The sequence below is a fragment of the Chelonoidis abingdonii genome, chromosome 4, assembly GCF_003597395.2.
Source record: "Chelonoidis abingdonii isolate Lonesome George chromosome 4, CheloAbing_2.0, whole genome shotgun sequence".
NCBI lineage: Eukaryota > Metazoa > Chordata > Testudines > Testudinidae > Chelonoidis > Chelonoidis abingdonii.
Window position 1 is genome coordinate 40,287,173 of NC_133772.1, and position 21,325 is coordinate 40,308,497.

General features: G+C 43.5%; 1 protein-coding gene across 6 annotated transcripts in view; it reads left to right on the top strand.

The window, feature by feature from the left end:
* AP2A2 (adaptor related protein complex 2 subunit alpha 2) overlaps window positions 1-21,325 on the top strand; it is a 99,430-nt gene that overhangs the window by 68,650 nt on the left and 9,455 nt on the right. For 3 of the 6 annotated variants that reach the window (XM_032786173.2, XM_032786174.2, XM_075065084.1), the window contains exons 15-18: window positions 10,124-10,287; window positions 13,428-13,510; window positions 14,144-14,233; window positions 17,573-17,696. In XM_032786173.2, coding sequence (XP_032642064.1) covers window positions 10,124-10,287; window positions 13,428-13,510; window positions 14,144-14,233; window positions 17,573-17,696 — 461 coding nt within the window. Of the gene's footprint in view, window positions 1-7,351; window positions 7,502-10,123; window positions 10,288-12,563; window positions 12,642-13,427; window positions 13,511-14,143; window positions 14,234-17,572; window positions 17,697-21,325 lie in introns of all 6 variants that reach the window. The other 3 variants (XM_032786172.2, XM_075065083.1, XM_032786168.2) reach the window with 2 other exon arrangements.

The window sequence follows — 21,325 nt, forward strand, 5'->3', positions numbered from 1 at the left end:
GTCCCACCGGCGGCGCGAGGAGTTGAGCGTAAATATATGGTGCCTTCCAAGGGCTATGAATATCTCTATGTCCATCCTCCTCCCTGCTCCCTCGCTGTCCAGTTGGTCAACGAGAGGGAACGCCATGGTTAGCAGGTGCCAGCCCCTAAATCAAAGGAGGCGAGATGCATGGACTTGCTAGGGCGCAAAGTATATTCGGCAGGGGCTTTCCAACTCCGCATGTCCAACCAGCAAGCTCTCCTTAGCCACTATAGTTATAACACCTGGGCGGCAGCGGATAAATTCAAGGAGTTGCTTCCACAAGACGCCCGGCAGAAGTTCTCGGCCATCCTCGACAAAGGAAAGAAGGTGGCAAGAACTTCCCTCCAGGCTTCTCTGGACACCCCGGACTCAGCTGCCAGGACTCTGGCCTCTGGCGTGACCATGCGCCATATCTCATGGTTGCAGGTTTCCGGAGCTCCAACACATGATCCAAGATCTCCCATTTGAGGGCCAAGGGCTATTTTCGGACAAAACTGACCCTAGGCTGCAGAGCCTAAAAGACAACAGGGTCATTATGTTCTCGTTAGGGATGCACACGCCGGTGACCCAGCGCAGGCCTTTCCGTCCCCAACCGCACCGCCCTTACCCTCAGCCCCGGCAAAGGCAAGACTTCGCCAGACGGCGAGGCAGAACCGGTCACCGAAGACAATCGAGCAACCAAGGGGGCCAAAACCAAAGCTCCTCAAAGCCTTCCTTTTCAAGGTGCGCCCGAGGGCTTTGTACCAGTTTCTTTAAAGGATCCGTCCCCTCCCTTTTCCAACCGTCTTTCCTTTTTCCTCCTTGTGTGGTCCCAGCTAACATCAGACCGTTGGGTCTTATGCACACCTGGAATTTGGATACCACCTCCAATTTATTTCAAGCCCCCCCCCCCCTCCGCCTCCCTCCCTTGTCCCTCTTCAGGGACCCCTCTCACGAGCAACTCCTCCTGCAGGAGGTGCAATCACTCCTCGCCAAAGGAGCCATAGAGGAGGTGCCGGAGCATGAGCAAGGCAAGGGGTTTTACTCCCGCTACTTCCTAATTTCCCAAAGCAAAGGGAGGTCTCAGACCCATCCTCGAACTGCGGGAACTCAACAGATACATGATAAAGGTGAAGTTCCTTATGGTATCCCTGGGGACCATTACCCATCCCTGGATCCTGGAGACTGGTATGCCGCCCTCGACATGAAAGATGCCTACATCCACATAGCCATCTTCCCACCTCACAGGAGGTTCCTCCAGTTCGTGGCCAGCCGCCGACATTTTCAGTTCGCAGTCCTCCCGTTCGGGCTCACTACAGCCCCAAGAGTATTCACCAAATGTATGGCTGTAGTCGCTGCCCACCTCCGCCGCAGTCGGATACATGTGTTTCCGTATCTGGACGACTGGCTCATCTGCGGGACCTCCGAGGCACGTGTCCTCTGTCACATCCACATTGTCAAGGACCTTTTCCTACATCTCGGTCTAATGATCAATGCAGAAAAATCGACTCTGATCCCCACTCAGAGGATAGAATTTATTGGCGCCACCCTGGACTCCACTCTTGCCAAAGCCTTTCTACCACTGCCACGATTCCAGACTATGGCAGCCATCATCCGGAGTCTGTGAGCGGCACCGTTGACCTTGGTGTACACTTGCCTTGCTCTCCTGGGCCACATGGTGGCCTGTATGTTTGTAACAAACTATGCCAGACTGCGCCTCCAGCCCCTCCAGTCCTGGCTCAACTCACAATACCGACCAGCCAGGGATCCTCTGGACATGGTCGTTACCATTCTCCCAACCATCCTAGACTCCTTACAGTGGTGGCTGGATCCATCCATGGTGTGTGCAGGGCTCCCGTTCCATCCGCCCCAGCCCTCGGCATCCCTGACAACTGACGCGTCATCCCTGGGTTGGGGGGCTCACCTCGGACACCTATGCACCCAGGGGCTTTGGTCATCTCAAGAGCTGACCCTCCACATCAACGTCCAGGAGCTGAGAGCGGTCCACCTCACTTGCCAGACGTTCCGACAGCACCTACAGGGCCGTTGTGTTGTCGGTGAATACTGACACACAATGGCCATGCACTACATAAACAAGCAGGGTGGCACAAGATCTTCGCCCCTGTGTCAAGAAACCTTACGACTTTGGGACTTCTGCATAGCCCACTCTATACACCTCATCGCGTCCTTTCTCCCGGGAGTTCGGAACACGCTGGCGGATCGCCTCAGCAGATCCTTCCTTTCCCGCGAATGGTCACTTCACCCAGACGTTGCTCTTTCGCTCTTCCGGAGGTGGGGATTTCCCTGGATAGACCTCTTTGCGTCTCACGGGAATAGGAAATGCCAGACGTTCTGCTCCTTTCAAGGCCTCTCACCAGGTTCGGTGGCGGACGCCTTCCTTATACCGTAGATGACGAACCTGCTCTACGCCTTCCCACCATTTCCGCTCGTCCACAGGGCCCTACTGAAAGTACGCAGGGACAAAGCCCGCTTAATCATGATAGCTCCAGCGTGGCCTCGGCAGCACTGGTACACCATGTTGCTAGACCTGTCCGTAGCCGACCCTGTTCCCCTACCTCTTCACCTGGACCTTCAGTCCCTCCAACTCAGGACCACGACAAACTGCGTCACCCAGACCTTCAGTCCCTCCACCTCACAGCATGGCTCCTGAGTGGCTGACCCAGTCTGAGCTGCGTTGCTCTGCCCCAGTGCAACAGGTGCTCCTGGGTAGCAGGAAGCCTTCCACTAGAGCGACGTATTTGGCCAAGTGGAAGCGTTTCGCATGCTGGTGCGTGGAGCGGAACTTTCTTCCCACTGAGGTCTCCATTCCCAACATCTTGGATTACCTCTGGTCCCTCAAACAACAGGACCTAGCGGTATCATCTCTCAGGGTCGATTTGGCGGCCATTTCTACCTTCCACCCAGGGGAGAATGGCTGCTCGGTATTCTCACACCCGATGGTGTCTAGATTCCTTAAGGGCCTAGAGCGCCTTTACCACCAGGTACGCTGCCCTACCCCTACATGGGACCTTAACCTGGTTCTTGCCAAACTCATGTCCGCCCCATTCGAGCCGTTAGTGACTTGCTCCCTTCTCTATCTCCCATGGAAAACCGCTTTCCTGGTGGCCATCACATCAGCGAGACGAGTCTCGGAGCTTCGGGCGCTCACGGTAGATCCCCCATATACTGTGTTCCACAGGGACAAGGTGCAGTTGCGACCGCATCCGGTCTTTCTCCCCAAAGAGGTATCAGCCTTCCATGTTAACCAGGAGATCTTCCTAACTGTTTTCTTTCCAAAGCCATATTTGTCACACAGGGAGCAGCAGCTACACTCCCTAGATGTCTGTAGAGCACTCGCTTTTTATATCGAGCGAACAAAGCCATTTTGCAGAACCCCCCAACTCTTTGTTGTGGTGGCTGAGTGTGTCAAGGGCCTACCCATCTCCTCGCAGCGGATGTCCTCCTGGGTAACGTCGTGACGCACCTGTTAAGACTTGGCTCACGTCCCATTGAACCACGTAACTGCGCACTCTACCAGGGCTCAGGCCTCATCGGCTGCTTTCCTCTCTTACGTGCCCATTCATGAAATTGTCGTGCAGCTACCTGGTCCTCGGTCCACACCTTTGCCTCCCACTGTGCCCTGGTTCAGCAGTCCAGGGATGACGCAGCCTTCGGCTCCGCAGTGTTACACTCTGCGACATCTCACTCCAACCCCACTGCCTAGGTAAGGCTTGGGATTCACCTAACTGGAATGGATATGAGCAATCACTCAAAGAAGAAAAGACAGTTACTCACCTTTGTAACTGTTGTTCTTCGAGATGTGTTGCTCATATCCATTCCAAACCCGCCCTCCTTCCCCACTGTCGGAGTAGCCGGCAAGAAGGAACTGAGGAGTGGTCGGGTTGGCAGGGGTATATATCCAGCGCCATAAAGGCGCCACTCCAGGGGGTGACCTGCCAACCCACCGGAGTTGCTAGGGTAAAAATCTTCCGACGAACGTGCACATGCGGCGCGCACACCTAACTAGAATGGATATGAGCGACACATCTCGAAGAACAACAGTTACAAAGTGAGTAACTCTCTTTTCTTAGTTGTGTGCGTGCACTGCGTGCACAATTATCGGAAGATTTTTTTCTCTAGCAACACTTGGTGGGTCATCTGAGGTGCCCCCTGGAGTGGTGCCCTTATGGCGCCGGCTATATGCCCCTGCTGACCCAGCACCCCCTCAGTTCCTTCTTACTGCCCGTGGCCCGTGACTGTCATTGGAACTGTGGAGTGCAGCTAGCTGTTCGCCACCTTCCCTAACATTTGTCTTTAGTCTGTGTTAATAGTTCTCATTAGTGATAAGTAGTTGTTAATTGTTGTTTACAGTTGTAGGTAGTATAGTGTAGTTTAGTTTAGTTTCTGAAAGGGAGCTGGGATCCGCCCCCCCCCCAGGCCCGGTGCCTAGGCCCATGCCGGGGTCTCCAGGTTTCAAACCCTGCTCGGCTTGCCTGAGGCCATGCTGACGGGAGACCCCCATGACTCCTGCCTAAGGTGTCTAGGGGAATCCCACTAAGCAGCCACTTGCCGCATTTGCAAGGCCTTCAAGCCAATGACCAGAAAGGAGCGTGACTCTAGATTGAAACAGCTCCTCATGGAGGAGGCACTTAGCTCGGTCCCTTCCACTTTACGGGATCCAGCACTGTCATCCTTGGTGTGGAGTGCCCCCGCGGCACCGACTGATCTGGCACCACGTTCGGACTCGTTGAAAGACACACGCCAGATCTTCACAGTCCTCCACCCCCACGGCACCGGTCTCTGTTTCCGAGTCAAAGGAAGAAACATTCCAAGCAGTTGCCAGCTGCTTCCAGCTCGTTGTCTCACCATCTGCCGGCGCCTCCCAGACCGCAGCCAGAGCTGCGTCCGTTGCCGGAGTGCATGGGCCAATTAACGGCTCCTGCACCGTCAACTCCGGCACCGCTAGGGCCATCGAGTCCGGTGCTTGTGAGCTCTCTGGTACGCACAGTGGTTGAGCTGGGACTGCCTTCTACACTAGAGACCTTCTCAACAGCACAGGACTTGATCGTGCTCATGGAGCCGGTTCTTCAGCAGCCCCCAGCACCGCCTGTGAGGATGTTCCTGTCAAAAGGGAAGCCGTCCCTGATGCAACCGTCCAGCGAAGCAGGACAGCACTGGTCCCGGTCCCAGCACCCGTCTAGGTGCTGCTTGCAGTCCCGGCACCGATCTCGTTCTCGGCAATGGTCGCACTCGTGCTACCATTTGGACTTGAGGAGGTCTGAATCATGATACGGCCGGTACCTGTCAGACTCTCAGCACTGGTCCCAGGGCCAATCTCGTCTGAGGTCTCCAAGATCCAGATCAGGCTCACGGTACTGCTATGCCCGCAGGCACCATTCACCCTCTCGGTACCACTCCGCAACACGCCACTGGTCTCTGGCACCAAGGGACTCGGTACCATCCCATTCAGCACAGCCTTGGCCGTCCTGGTCCGCTTCTGCATTGTCACGCTCACAAGGTGGCTTCCATGCCCAGGACCAGGGCGAGAGCGATGCAGGCCAGTGGCAGGAAGAAGGCCAATACCTGGGCCAGGAACCTCCACAGTGGTCCTCTTTTGTTTCCACAAATTAGCCAGCCAGCTCCTACATGGGACCTCAGCCTGGTTCTCTCCAGGCTCATGGTGGCCCCTTCTTACCTCATGGCTACCTGCTCGTTTCTGTGCCTTTCCTGGAAGACAGCCTTCCTCGTAGCTATCACTTTGGCGAGACATGTATCAGAGCTTAGAACTCTCACATCGGAACCACCGTATATGGTGTTTTTTTAAGGACAAGGTACAGCTGCGACCACACCCTACCTTCCTTTCTAAGGTGGTGTCTGCCTTCCATGTCAACCAAGACCTCTTCCTTCCAATTTTTTATCCAAAGCTGCACGCTTCTTGACAGGAACAACAGCTGCACTCCCTCGATGTTCACAGGGCCCTCGTTTTTTACATCGAGCGAACGAAACCTTTTAGAAAGATGACCCAGCTGTTCGTAGCTGTGGCAGACCAGATGAAGGGCCTCCCGGTCTCCACCCAGCGCATCTCGTTCTGGATTACATCATGTATCCATGGGTGCTGTGACTTAGCTGGCGTCCCAGCTACACACCTGACCGCTCACTCCACTCGGGCTCAATCTTTGTCTTCTGCCTTCCTGGCTCATGTACCCATACAGGAGATCTGTAGGGCAGTGACTTGGTTGTCGATACTTACCTTTGCTTCCTAGTATACCATAGTGCAGCAGTCCAGGGATGATGTGGCATTTGGTTCAGTGGTCCTTCGCTCTGCAACATCTCACTCCGACCCCACCGCCTCAGGGTAAGGCTTGGGAGTCATCTAATTGGAATCAATATGAGCAAGCACTCAAAGAAAAGATGGTTGCTCACCTTTATAACAGTTGATCTTCAAGATGTGTTGCTCATATCCATTCCAAACCCGCCCTCCTTCCCCTCTGTCAGAGTAGCCGGCAAGAAGGAACTGAGGGGGCACTGGTTGGCAGGGGCATATATCTGGCACCGTAAGGGCGCCACTCCAGGGAGCACCTCAGCTGACCCACCGAGTGTTGCTAGGGTAAAAATCTTCCAACGATCGTGCACGCAGCACACGCACACCTAATTGGAATGGATAAGAGCAACACATCTCAAAGAACAACACTTGCAAAGGTGAGTAACCGTCTTTTCCAAACAGCATCTTCCTAATCAACTAACTTCAGTTTATGCCGCTCTATCCAGGGAAGACCTTCACTTATTTCTTATTGCATGGAAATATAGAATTTGGGGGCGGGGGGGGAGCCTGTTACCTTCTGAAACACTTTGCGTGTGATTCTAGTGTAGACATAAATAAGCATCTGCACCTAAATGAAGTGTGAAGTGTCAGAGGGGTAGCTGTGTTAGTCTGTAGCCACAAAAACAACGAGGAGTCCAGTGGCACCTTAAAGACTAACAGATTTATTTGGGCATAAACTTTCATGGGTAACCGCCCCCAATTCTTCAGATACATGGAATGAAAATTACAGGTACAGACATAGATGTGCCAGTATATCTATGCCTATATTTGTAATTTTCACTCTGTGCATCTGAAGAATTGGGGGGTTTTACCCATGAAAGCTTATGTCCAAATAAATCTGTTAGTCTTTAAGGTGCCACTGGACTCCTCGTTGTTTTAACTTAAGTGTGTAATACTAAATCTGCTGCAGCTCTGATATTTGAATGCATAGGTTAAGCACATGCGAATAGTGGAACACACACAATTCTTGGTTTTGTTGCTGATTCTTTGATTTTTTTAATTCCATTTTTTTCTGCATACTGTTTGAAGGCCTTGCCTGATTCTCCACTTCAGGGCTCACTGGCTGAACTAGTTACTGGGCCCAGACCCCGCCCTTCCCGTCTGAATTCTTCTCATTTAGCCATCCACAACCTTCAGACAAGAGTTCCTTGTTTGTTTAAAGGATTCTTCACTTCTGAGGTCTTTTTAATTAGTCTTGTTGCCGGCATGAAGTCTTAAAACTTTTTGCTTTTTGGTACTTGCAGTTATTCATGACAAGGCCTGCGCTGCTTTGGGAAGTGGTTTGGGAGTGAATTATTAACATGCATGCCTATTTCAGTTTAAATATCCAGTTGTCTTAAACGCTGATATACAGTCAACTAAGAAATTCAAACTTTTCATGAATCAGATACTATAGTGAATTGTTTCTAAATCCTCCTGTTGCTGTAATTTCTCATGTTCCCCTGCTCTCCATTACTTGATAGATGTTGCTATATTTTCATGGGTTTCCCTCTTAGCTACTCTGCAAATACTAGAAACGTCACCAAACTAGAATCCATCCCATTCAAGACCTTCTGTTCTCTTGCAGGGTGAGATTTGCACAATAGTTTAAAACCTTGGCATTGCTAGGCTACCTCTATTGTTTGGTAATTGTAATTTCCTTTTGACATAAGTGCATTTGGATATTTCAGAATTCCCAGTAAGGCAGGATCTTACTCTGCTGTCTCTCCTCCCCCTCCCGCCCTCCACCCCCATTAGTATATACCTAATACTAATTTACAGTCACTTGCTGCTTTTCTTCCCTTGAGAGAAGTAGTAAACAATACTTTGCATGCGTGTCTTTAGCATTGCGTTGATGTTAATTTTTCTGTTGATCATGTTAATTCCCTTCAAATTTGAACATGTGGGTTTTTTTGTTTGTTGAATCTTTAAAGAGAAGCAGTAACATGGAAATTTTTCCCTAACTTCATCTTTACCTATAATGGGACTTTAATTTGCAGCACACTTCTTCAACAAATTAGCTTTTCATAGTGGATTTAGAAGACCTCTTGTGACTACAGATCTATATTGGCCTTGTTTTTTTTTTTTTTAAATATATTTTTGAGGGGTGGTACCCAACGTAAGATGCCTGACCTAACATAATTCTCAAAGTGAGAGCCACACTCAGACTGAGACACCTTTTAAGGTGTCTCAACTTGGGTACCCAAAATCACTGGTCACTGCTGAAAATTTTGACCCTCAGTGGTAATGAAGGGTATGAGAAGTGTTATCAGTACTGTGTATATATGGTACGGTTGAAGTTTTTAACTATATTAAACTAAATGGACCCAAAGAGCAGTTGTTGGTTTGATTCTCCACTGCTTAGTTGACTGACAGAAAGTCAGTCCTAACTTGCTGATTCTCAGCTGCCAAGCCCCAACATAAATTAAACTTGAAGGGGGCAGCATAGACTTATGCTGCTGGTGAAAGACCAAGGCTCTTATTCCAATGTAGATTTGGGTACAGTGGTGCCTTGTTCAACCATGCCGCACCCTTGACGTTCACTTTACCTCCCATTATGCAGGAAGGGATGTCGTTCTAGTACAAAGGTGGTGGAGCTGCCAGTGTAGATGGAAATCTCCAATGCAGATCTTTAGCTGCTTCAGGTTTGCTTTGTGCACCAGAGAATCTGTCCCAAATAACTATTACCAATTTTAAAAATGGTCACTTTTTTAAATGCTTATGAATTTTTTGAATTTTACAGTGGAATCACTTAAAAGTTTAGAAAAAAATAAATCGAGCTCTGTTTAGCACATGTTGTAAAGTTCTACAAGAAGGAAAATATTTCCGTTCCAAATCAGTGTAATAAGGCCCCAATTTAGCTTTCATTATAATTGTCACTATGGAATCACAATTTGCACACCTGTACACATTGTGATTAGGAGTTTACATAAGTAAATTGTCACTATATGTCCACTTATTAATGTCTTGGTTTTTTCCAGGAGAAGGTTAACTACCTTTCCCTCGATCTCCTTCCCTTTTAGGAAGAGGGAAAATTCCCAACCAACCGTCCAAGAAATACAAGTTCCACAAACTTTTAATGCCAGATTCTCCATCCACTGGAACTCCTCGTTCATTTTACTTCCTTTGCGACTTAAGTGATGTTACTCTACTTGTTTTGGGAAATCTTGTACTAGATTTTATTTCCTTTCTTAACCAACGTTAATTTAGGAGCATCCTGGTTTCTGGCTTATTAGTCTCAATGCTTCTCTTTTGAGTGTGTGCATGGCTTCAGAACTTAACATTCAAGTGTATAAACAAAGAACTATATTTTGTTAAAAGGAAAGGGTTTTTAATATTCAGGAAAACATCAGTTTTAGGCATCTGGGTTTGTCAAAATGTCCTGAAATTTAGGTTTACACAATAGTTTGTCATGTTGGGACACAAGTATTTTGGATTAGAGTTGTGTAAAGTTGGAGTTTGCAAAATAGTACAGGTTAACCTGTACTATTTTTGATGTTCAAAGGTGAAGGAGGGAGATAGCTTTAACGCACCCTAGTTCTTCTTGGTATCTGGTTTACAACTGGCTTTATGGGAAGGTAAAATCTAGTTATGAGAAACTAGCAATTTTTTGGCTATGAAACTACCTGTCTGAGGCCATTTAAAGGGCAAGGTGATAGCCACATGTGGAAGATGTCATTATTTCCTACAAATAAAACTATTTTAAAAATCTGAGCCAGTCTTTATTGGGGAGCAGGGGATGAGGCACAGGTTTGCTTGGGCTTTGTATTAGTATATATGAATGAAATGCAACTTTAAGGTGTTCCATTTTATCTTCTACAGTCTACTCCTTCTCCATCAGCAGACCTTCTGGGCCTCGGTGCAGCTCCTCTCACCAGCTCTGCTCCTCCACCTTCCTCTACTGGCAGTTTGCTGGTGGATGTATTTTCAGACTCTGCCTCTGTGGTTGCACCTCTTGCTCCTGGCTCTGAAGATAACTTTGCAAGGTAGTTAAAATAATTCTCAACTGAGTTGGGCGTAGGTGGTGCCTCTTATCTTCCCCTTTTCCACCCTACCCTTATGAAGAGTACAAACAACTGAAACTCCCCCCCCTTAAGAACAACATAGCTTTGTCAGTCCTACTTAATGTCATGTGAAGGGAATTCGTATACTAATATAATCACATAAGGGCAAGCTTAGAGTGTGTTTATTTTATGCTTAATATCCAGATTATATTGAGTACAGTTAGATTTAAATGCAGTGATAAGGTCAGTGGATAATTTTGGGCCTGGCCATAAATGATTTCTATTTTATTCCTTTCAGTTTTAAGTGCATAAAGGTACGCTGTTCTTCCATGCATTTCAATATCAGGCTGTAGGTATTAATGTATTAGTTTGTAGTGGTGAACTGTTATTTCAGATTTTGGATTATCTAGCTTAAATTGAATAGAATTCCTTTCTTATTCCTGGGTCATGCAGGACTCTAGCGATTGTGTCCTTGCATCTGTAACAAATCGCTGTTGTTGGCACAGGGTGGGTAGGTTATTGTTAATTTGTGTCTGACAGCAGATCTCCTAGAGCTATTAAACATAGTCTGTCTGAATGCATTAAACCAGTCACAGACCTGAAGGCATATTTAATTTGGCTTTTATATGTTGTTTATGACCTAACTACAGTCAATGGCCTCATTGTGAAGAAGCAAAAATAACTTTAAACAATGTCCCTTGTATTTAAAAGTACATATTATCCTACATTCCAGCATACCTTTTTAATTCAATGATCAATAACTGCTTTTATGTTACCAGCATTTTAGGTGACGTTCTCAATATAAAGCTTTCAGGCACTGTTCACAGGACATTAAATTCTTGGGTGTTGGTGTAAATATCATGAGGATCCATATTACTGCTAGCTTTTTCTAGCAGAGTTCTAGCACGTTAGCAGAGCTAATATTAAATAGAATATGTAACCTGAATCTCTTGTCCTTGAACACTTAGCTGAAAAACATTTGACTCTAGTTAAGAGTGCCTAGTCAATCAGGGTTTTTTTGTTTGTTTTTTGTTTTTTAAATTCCCACTGTGTCAAACCTCTAATTATAACATCTACTAAACAAGATTTAATATGACTGTGGACCAAGTCTTTAAAGTAATGGAGGGCAGCTAAGCCATTGCAGTATACAGCAGTCATGCTTTGTGTGTTTCTGCTGCCCTATTAAGTATAGGGATAAGTATGTGCTCCAGCACAGCTCTGTAAAATTGCCAGGAGAAAGTACCAGCCCAGGCACAATCTACTTGCCTGCAGTTTGCTATGGTTGAAAAATTTCATCCTAAAATATTTCATTCTTGCAAGATAGTGGATTGTATTAAAGACAAATTTAAGTGGCTCATACATGGTAACCTTTAGTGTGTGGCAGTAAAGTTAACCAATGTTTTAGAGCTGGCATCTGCTATACCTCTTCTCTGTCCTTTCTTTTCATTTAATGTTAAGCTGGTAGTTCAGGAGTGATCTGCAGGGGTGAAGCATTAATGCTTTATATGTGGACATTTGCTGCAGAAAAATGAGTAGCATTGCCGACCCCTACCGTATTGCAGTCATTACATTTGGTAAAGTGCTTGTCTAAGGTAGTTACTACCTAAGTGTCTTCTACAGTAACCTCTGCCATTTTCCCATAAGTAGTAAAGTGGGGTTAAGGAGGAAATCTGTTACTTGGTTAAGGGATGTTCTGGACAGTCTACCAGTGTATTTACTGTTGTATAATTGTTCTAAAATGTTTTGGCAATGCTTGGTCTTTCATTCAAGCAGTGCAGTTTTATTAGAGTTTGAGAAAAGCACAACTGTAACTAGAAATGTTCCAGTGGCAATGAGGACCTGGCATCCGTATGCAGACTAATGAAAGTTAATGGGCGTTCTTAAATATGGACTTAATCCAGATTTTTTTTGCACAATGATGCCTGGACTTACATGTCTAAAAAGGATTTAGAAGCCTGAAGTGGTATGATTTTAAGTGCTGAACGTTTCCACTCTTGTTGAAATCAGTGGAGACTGCAGGTGTTCAGCCCCTCTGAAAAATCCAGTTGCTTAGATGGCTAAAGTATTTAGGTACCTAACTCCAGATGTCTTAAAAACATAGGCCTTGGTGTTTCATATCCCAAAGTGCTGTTCTGAGGGAAGAAATAAAGGAAATGACTAAGCTCTTTTTTTTTTTTTTTTTTTTTTTTTTTTACTAACTTATAACTCTTGCCATCTCTATTGCTACCTCCTTTCTTCCTTTGTGCTGCTTGAATTAGCCCTGACCTGGCTTCATCTGAGGTAGTTTCTGAGGAACCAGCTGATACTGTGCATGATGCTGATGAGCTTATTCACAAGTAAGCAATACTAAAATCTTGCAAAGATGGGCAACTTCCAGAGCATTATCACAAAATAATCAGAAATCACACAGCAAGGGATTAAACTAAGTATTAACCCACTATTTTTCAAAGTGGCCAGTGTTTTTTCTAGACATGCAGTAAGACTGGTAAAGCACAGAGCTGGTTATAGATACTGAGTTGCATATGCTGTATACTCATTCACAACTTTGCCAGTGCAGCTCAGCGCTCACCTGCAATACCACATGCTGCTCTAAAACTAGGCCTCTCCTCATCGGTGTTAGTTGTATGCCACGTTTTGCAATCATTTTGGGGTTGAGAACAAATGTAACTGGGCATTAGGTAGGCATAGCCAAGAGTATTGGTATTGCAAGTGCACTTTGTTCAAGTGCTTAGTAGGTGAGACACTGAATTTAAGTTCATTAATCCACTAGATTAATGCTGGATTGAAAAATCTGTTACCTGGTACTTATATAGCATGTTTGTGTGTCTTGGTTTCCTCCCTATTTTCATTTTAAGCATAACATTGAAATTAACTTAAATAGTTAAAATAACGATACATTGAAAGGAAGGTGTGGGCTATAGTATAAATTCATTTAATTAAGTTTACAGTTTTTCTGTTGTCTGTCCTTTTTACTGACTACTTCAAGGCACCTGGGCCCACGATTCTCTTCTTTACGCTATCCACAAGACCTTTAAGTTCCGTGGCTTTGATTGCTTTGTAATAATTTGTCTTGCAGTTAAAATATAAACTCTTACCTTCCAAATGTGCCTATCTTTCTCTAGGTTTGTGTGTAAAAATAATGGAGTTTTGTTTGAAAATCAGCTGCTACAGATTGGACTGAAATCTGAATTTCGACAGAACTTGGGTAAGACCGATAATTTTATACGTTTTGAATACATCTAGTAGTTAACGTGGTAACTTCCTTGTTGTATCAACAGCACAGAATTGGGAATAAACCTTGTTAGTTAAAAATGGTTATTTTGTTAATTTACTGGTGACAAATTTTCTAAACATCTAAAGTGGATCAGATTTGAGGCCTAACCTGCTTAAGGAACTCTTTTTGTGTTGATGGTGGAAAACAGTTGTCTTAGGCTATGTCTTCGCTACAGACTATGTCAGCAAAATTTGTGTCATTCAGGGGTGTGAATATGCCACCACCCCTCACCCTCCTGTGACATAAATTAAACCAACATAAGTGCTCGTGCGTGTGCATGCAACTCTGTTGGCGGGGGAACTTCTCCCGCCAATATAGCTTCTGCCACTTGCAGAGGTGGGTTTTTTATGCTGACGGGAGAGCTTTCTCCTGTCGGCGTAGAGCATCTTCACCAGACGTACTGCAGAAAGACAGCTGTATCTCTACAGCTGCACTGCTGAAACACGGTACGTATAGACCCAGCCTTAGACTCTTGCTCCAAATGTAGTCAGTATACTTAATTAATGTTTTATGTGCTATACTTGAGGATTTTATAATTAAATGTTTTTACCTATTTCTTTCCAGGTCGGATGTTTATATTTTATGGTAACAAGACTTCCACTCAGTTCTTGAATTTTACTCCAACGCTAATCTGTTCAGATGAACTTCAGTCAAATATCCTTGATTTAATTGCTCCGCCTCATATGCAAGTAGTTATGTATGCACCTGATCATTACATATATCAAATGCAAAAATAAACAGTAATAAAGAAATACTTTGGCTAATGCAATCGCTGCTAGATTCAAGGTCTGATACCTCACAGAATGAGGAAGTTGTCCCTTCTTTGTCTTAAAAATAAAACCTTTTGGTGTCAGTGTAGAAAAATTAATTAAGCAAAATCTATGGCTCTAGAAAGAATACTACACGTAGTATTGTGTAGGATTTGTATAGGAATATCTTGTTGTTGTGAGAAGTTACCTAATACACTTTTGACAAGATTCATGGTATTGCATGGGCAAAGTTGCAAAGCACCAGCTTCCAGGAGAAAAAAGGGAGCATATTAAAATCAGATATTTGATTAATTTACCACAGAGCTATTGTCTATTGCCAAGTTTAGTTTAGGTCTCTCTGCTGGTACTAAAGTTGAAATGGTTTTAACTCTTTGGTACCAAGAGAGCTAATTAAAATTTAACCACAAAATACACTGAGAGTTAAAAGGGAATATGTCAAATTAGACACATGCAAACTAAATGAACTTTTCTGCTATGCAAGCTAATGTGGAGAGATTATTCACTGCTCTTTAAAATATTTGTTGCACTACCAAAACAGTCACTTTAAAGCAGTTAGTAAAAGTCTAGCTATGGATTTTGAATATACTTGATAGTATCAAAGAAAATAAGGACGCCTTATTAAAAATTCCATGAATATAGCATGTGGTAAAATAATCAGCAAACTGTCCAAGCGATGTTGTGATGTAGTAAATTGAAGTCAACTTGGAAGCTACAAGAAATGTAGTTAAGCCTTTGGTTACTAACTAAAGATCTTGATGCTAAAATATATATTTTTGACAGGCAAACTCTTTAAAAATGTGGTTTTGATTAAACCTCTTCCTTATTTAGAAATGGTTAGATTAACTTTCTGACTCCTTCCTTGCTTTCCCCATGAACTGAAAATATTTATTTTGCTTGGTTTAGCTTTTCTATGTGGTAAGTTCCACTGAGACCACTTACACTTGTGGATACAATGAACAGTTCATAAATCCTTTAAAAAAATTAATGGAATTTTAACTATAGAGTTTAGCTGATAAGTCTAGTGCATGTACTATATAGTATTTTGCAAACATTAACATAACGCTGAAATTGTACTTGCATCTTAATGACCTACCACTATTACAAGTAATGCCTAAAATTACTAAACTGAAAGATTATATGGGGAGGTTTTTTTTTTTCAAATTACTTTGCACCCTTGACATCACTATAAGGTTAATTTATTGTTTCACCATAGTCAGTTTTCATTGTTCTTGTGAGCCTTTGTGGTAATGAAGGGGAGGGGCAATGAATAAAACAAAAATTAAGACTTTTCTTTTAAATGATTGCTGGTCCTCTTAGTGTCATGTGTTGTGAGCAATAGGGAAATCAGAGAAGTCTCAAACTTTAGAATAAATTGAAACAAGTCCATGGTATTAACATTAGTCCCAGCAAATATATTACAAAATACAGTTTAAATTTTGTTGGATAAAAGCTTCATAACATACTTATGAGTCTGCCTTTCCTCTCATGGAAAGACAATATGGTACAAATTTTAGTGCCTTCGCTGAAAATTTTTCAGGCCGGTGAAGAGTACTGTGGATTAGTAGAATCATATTAGTAAAAACGAATAAATAAAATAATAAAGAATAAATGCATATTAGTAAAGATTGAATAGCTATATGAGAAATGCAAAGAAATTGGACATTTGGATGAAGAGAATAACAGGAGATATATCAAAAGATAAGAGCCTTCAGTTAAAGAAAAAAGGTGACCAATACAACTGTTAAGGACAAAAATGGACAATATTTGACAGACCCTAAAGACAAGAACGACAGATGGTGAGAATGTATCAAGCAACTATATGGTGATGATAGGCCTGCAAAATCTTAGCTAGAGATTAATTAAGTCCATCAGTAATGGATGAAGAAATCTTGGTATCAATAAAAAGATTTCGGAATGGGAAAGCACTAGGTGCGCTGGAATACTGGCCGAATTGTTAAAGTATAGTGGATGAAGACTTGAAAGCCCAGTCAGAGGTAATGAAAAATATATTTAAGACGGAGAATTGCCAGAATACTTCACAACCTTACATATCCAAACTGAAAAAAAGACCAGTGCTCGATTGTAAAGACTACAGAACTATCGCATGCCTCTAAGGTATGTCTATACTGGGGAGAAAAAAACAAAACAAAACAAAACCCATGGCAGTGAGTCTGAGTCTGAGTATACAGATGCTATATACCCTGAGGGTATGTCTACACTGCAATGTAAATCAGGTCTTTGGGCCCCGGGCTTGTGAACATGGTTCTTCCAAGCCAGCACTTGAGCATCTACACTGCATTTTAAACCTGGGCTTTCAGTTGCTTGGTCTGGGTCTTGCATCCATACTGCACTACAGACGTTCTGACTTGGGTCTGTGGCTTGAACTGCCATCACACTGCAAAATGACAGGGTTTGGACTTGAGTCACAGTGGGGTTCAGACTCTGATCCACCCCCCTAGCAGAGTCTTGGGTCCTGGCTTCTGAGTCCTTGCTGACCTAAGGGTGATTTTATGTGTGGAAGGAAGGGGAGCTTGGCATCAAACCTGTGTCAGAGCCTGGGCTAAATGTCCTGTGTAGTTCTATTTCTAAATATTTTTGTGAGCTCTTCAAGACCCAATACGAGGAAAGATGGATAAGGAAAGAAGTGAACAATAATACTGCTTCAGACATGGAAAGGACATGATAAACACCATTATGAACTTTAATCTCATATTAGAAAGATCATTTGAAATGGGAAACACAGTATAGTTTTATTGACTTCCAAAGAGCATTTGACAGAATCTACAACTACAAATTACTCAATATATTAAGATCTGTAGGGACTGATGGATACAAAATCTGAGTAAAATTGAATACCACTAGCAGTTCAGAATTACCATCTACAGCATATAAGACTTGTTTGGATATCTTATGTTTGCATACATTGCATGCACTCAGTACAGTGTTTAATACTGTAAGGGTTACTAGCAAAAATTGTCTCGTACTATCTTGAATCTTTATATTGGTCTAGTGCTTGAAAAATTATCCACATAACATCTAGTTAGTATTGTGTTTCACAGGGACGTTTAACTTACTGGTGAAAGTTTGTGTCCACCCCCACTCCCCCCTCCAGTGTCCAGTTTATCCATATGAAGATGTAAATCTATATTTAAAGCCAATGGCAATGATTAAAAGCACAAACAATTTTTTTTTCTGCGAATTGGCTTCCTTAACAACCTCTCACGCCTGAACCTGCAAACAAAACCAGTGGACCCGACAGTGGATGGGGGTGCTCAGGTGCAACAAGTTGTGAATATTGAGTGCATATCAGACTTCATGGAAGCTCCAATCCTAAACATTCAATTCAGGTAAAAGGTGTTTTTTGTTTTAGTCAAATTTGTTTTGGTGTTCAAGTAAAGCTTAGCATAGACATAGACTCCGACATAGACTTCTGAATCTGAAAATGCAATGGAAGCATTGAAGAACGAAAATGTACTCTGGACAGAGGAATTGTCTGAGGGCCTGTTCTAACAAGTTGCTAAAGGCCTTCAATTTAGAGAGACTAGGTGGAGGAAGTGATACCTTTTATTGGATCCTCAGCTGTGGGTGAAAGACAAGCTTTTGAGCTACACAAAACTCTTTTTCAGGTCTGGAAAAGGCACTCAGTGTCACAACTAAATGCAAAGTGGAAGAGACTGTTTTTAGCATAAATAGTTAACACATTCTCAAAGAGACCATTCAGTGAGAAGTGGCCTGTTAACACCTCTCCAAAAAAGAAGGGTTAATGGGTTTCAGATTGTTGTAAAAAGCCATGAATCTTTAAAGGTACTGCACAAGTTTCCTTGGAGGACAAGGACTGAGGGGTTAGATATGGAAAGATTGTTTTGTGAGAAGTGTTTGCCCACAGGTGATACAGTGTTCGTCTTTTATCATTTTTCTGAGAGCTTCCTTGAGAGCAAAGAGATTGTCTGTCTGGTTTCACCCACATCGTTGTTATTGGGGCACATTATGTACTGGATAAAATATACCGCATGTTGTGATAAGTTTGTGTAGGACCCAAGTATTTTGTGTAGGTCCCAGAGTAGGCTCAAACCTGAACCTGAATGTTTGGGGGTAGGGAGTATTGAACATCCTAGCATTGGAGATATGGATATGTTTGCAGGTTTTGCATCTGTTATGGCAGGGTGTGGTGCCACTTTGAGTTCATGAGTCCTGGTCTGTGGGGAATTTGCTACTGATAATGAGCTCGGTGAGGATGGGAGATTTGTTTCGAGGGCCAGAAAAGTGGATTTGGAAGAGATTTCTTTCGGGATGTGGTCCACACACTTGATCGTTACATTGATTGCTTCTGGAAAAAAATTGACTGTGAAATCTTTAACAGAAATCACAGCCATCACAATCACTCCTCCACCAGTAGGACAGCAATACAGTCCCTGAAAACCAATCCCAAGCCAAAGGGGTCCCATCATATTTCTCAGCCGTGATAACTGTCAGCTTGGCCAACGAACAACTCTCCAACACCACCTACTACAAAGAACATAAAGACCCCACACCACAATTCATCCAGGATTTTAAGCATATCATACAATCCTTTCCCAAACAACTTCAAGAGAAACTCTACAACCTCATCCCCCATGAATCTACTCCAGGGATCTCACAGGATCCCAGAGCTAGGTCAAGCCTGAGCCTGAATGTTTACACTACAGTTAAACCGCTTCTTAACCCAAGTCAAATGACACAGGGTAATCATGGCTTTTAAGTTCCAGTGTAGACATAGCCTCTGAGTACCTTTCCCAGAACTGAAAAAGAGCTCTGTCACCAACAGAAGTCAGTCCAATAAAATATATTACCTCACCCACTTTGTCTGTCTAATATTGTGGAACCAACACAGCTACAACAACATTGTATTCAACTCAAATAGTCATTCTTTGGAACAACATGGTAGGTAAATTCTAACTGAACAGGTGACCGTAGTTCTCACTTATCTTTCAATTTTATTCAATAAGGTTGAACTCCAGATTGCTATGCAATACAAAAAGGAAGTTTCCCTACATGAAAGTTGTAGATTAACTTCTTGTCCAGAAACATTTTCATGATACAATGGAGTTTTCTACAGTGCTTACAGCCAATACGTGTGCTCCCAGGATATTCCAATGAAAATCTGAAAGTGAAACTTAGTAGAAGCTATCTACTGTTTTTCAGGGTCCAAGCTGAGTGAAATGCAAAACGGTGAACAGGCAACATGAACTGTAAAGTAAATTCAGTTTTAATAATTCCTTGACTTAACCAAGGATGGTTCTTAATATAAATTAGAATGTGTTAAACTTGATTAACCTGAGTGTCAGTTTAAGAGTTACCCTGAAATGACTGTATGCAGTTCATTAATTGAGATGCTGGCCGTGAGGAGTTGTTTAACAAAGGAGGGCGTAGGAGTCTCTCCTCACCTAACTATGTGTAATCTTCATATAAGCCAATGTCAAAGCAAGAAGGCATATTATAGGTGAGTATTTTGACTCAGACTTTCCAAATATCTTAGAGCATCTGTTTAAAAAATACAAAGAACAAAAACTTTTAGCATCAGAACTGTTGGAGGAGATTTAAACCTGTGGCCTGTTACATCTTGAATACTGTGCAGTTTTCTTAGGCAGTATATCCTATTCACAGTTGTTAATATTTAAGAAGAATGTTGAAGATGCCTGGAAAAGAAATGCACATGGTAACAATGTTTAGATGGCCGTTTTAGGCAAATTGTCTGAATAAAGAATTGACATTGTTCAGTCATGCCTCCTTAGTAATTTAAACATTAAGATTATCAGTCTTATAAAGGCGAGATGCTAACTTTGCCTTATATTGATCTAAAATGGTGGTATTTTGCATTGGTGTATTTATTTCCATAGAAATAAATCTGTTCACCCTCTTGTGGGTTATGGTGAGATTGTACCTTTTGAAATGTTTATATGCATGTTTCCACTAAAGCGTAAACCTGATTAGCGATTTACCTATTGATTTATTTTTATACAGGTTTGCTATTGTTCTATTCATTCTGTTGCTGTGGATGAAAATGAACGTTTTTACATGTAGAAAGCCATGCTTTTAAAATAAGCAGTAACAGATTTAAGAATTTTATTAAGATGATAAAATAAAATGAAGACGGTACAGAGTTTAAGCATAGAAGTTTCTGGATATCAGGGAATAATGTACAGATTATCAAGGGGTGTGAAATTTTGGTTTAGGATTGGATGGCGTAAGGAATACATAATCTGCAGTATCCCCAATTGGAGGTAAAAGGTTAACGGGTCAAAGTACAGACATTGAGATATGAGTATGTTGTTCATATAGTGGCTGTGTTCAGGTGTGGAGTATAATGAATGGATATGATGATGAGGATGGATTTACCCTCATTTGGTGAGATTTAATGTTCAGTGAGTTTATGATTCCAGTTCATATGGTCCAATGGAAAAAGTATCTCGGTCCCTTTCTTGTAGTTGATGTACGATGTCGTTCCAGCTCATACCTCCCGGTACTGTCCAAGGCTGGTGATGTGTTTGATGTTGATGTCCCTGGACCATCGGATGGTATCCGAGACCATGAGGCACCGCATGAGCCATTCACAGCATTAACCGATCCCACAGGTCCACAGCACCCGCTCATTGCAGGGGTCCCAGGTCCCCAGGGCTCCAACGATCAGGGCATCCATCTGCCCTTCGCTCTCAGGGTATCGGCCAGGGGCGCATACTTCTCCAGCTTACGAGCTCAGGCTTTGCGAAAATCCGAGGTTCTGTCCTCAAAGGAGACCATGGCGTTGACGAGGATGATCTTTTTCTGGGCCTCGTCGGTAACGACCACATAAGGTCGCAGCTGGCGGTCGGTACCGGGGATGGTGCAGTTCATGGAGATCTCCCCCAGGTGTGGTGCAATGGCTTTCACTGGTCGATTCTGGATGGCATTTTGGCACAGCTGCCAGGCTCTGGAGTGGGACTTGCTGCTGCACAAGACG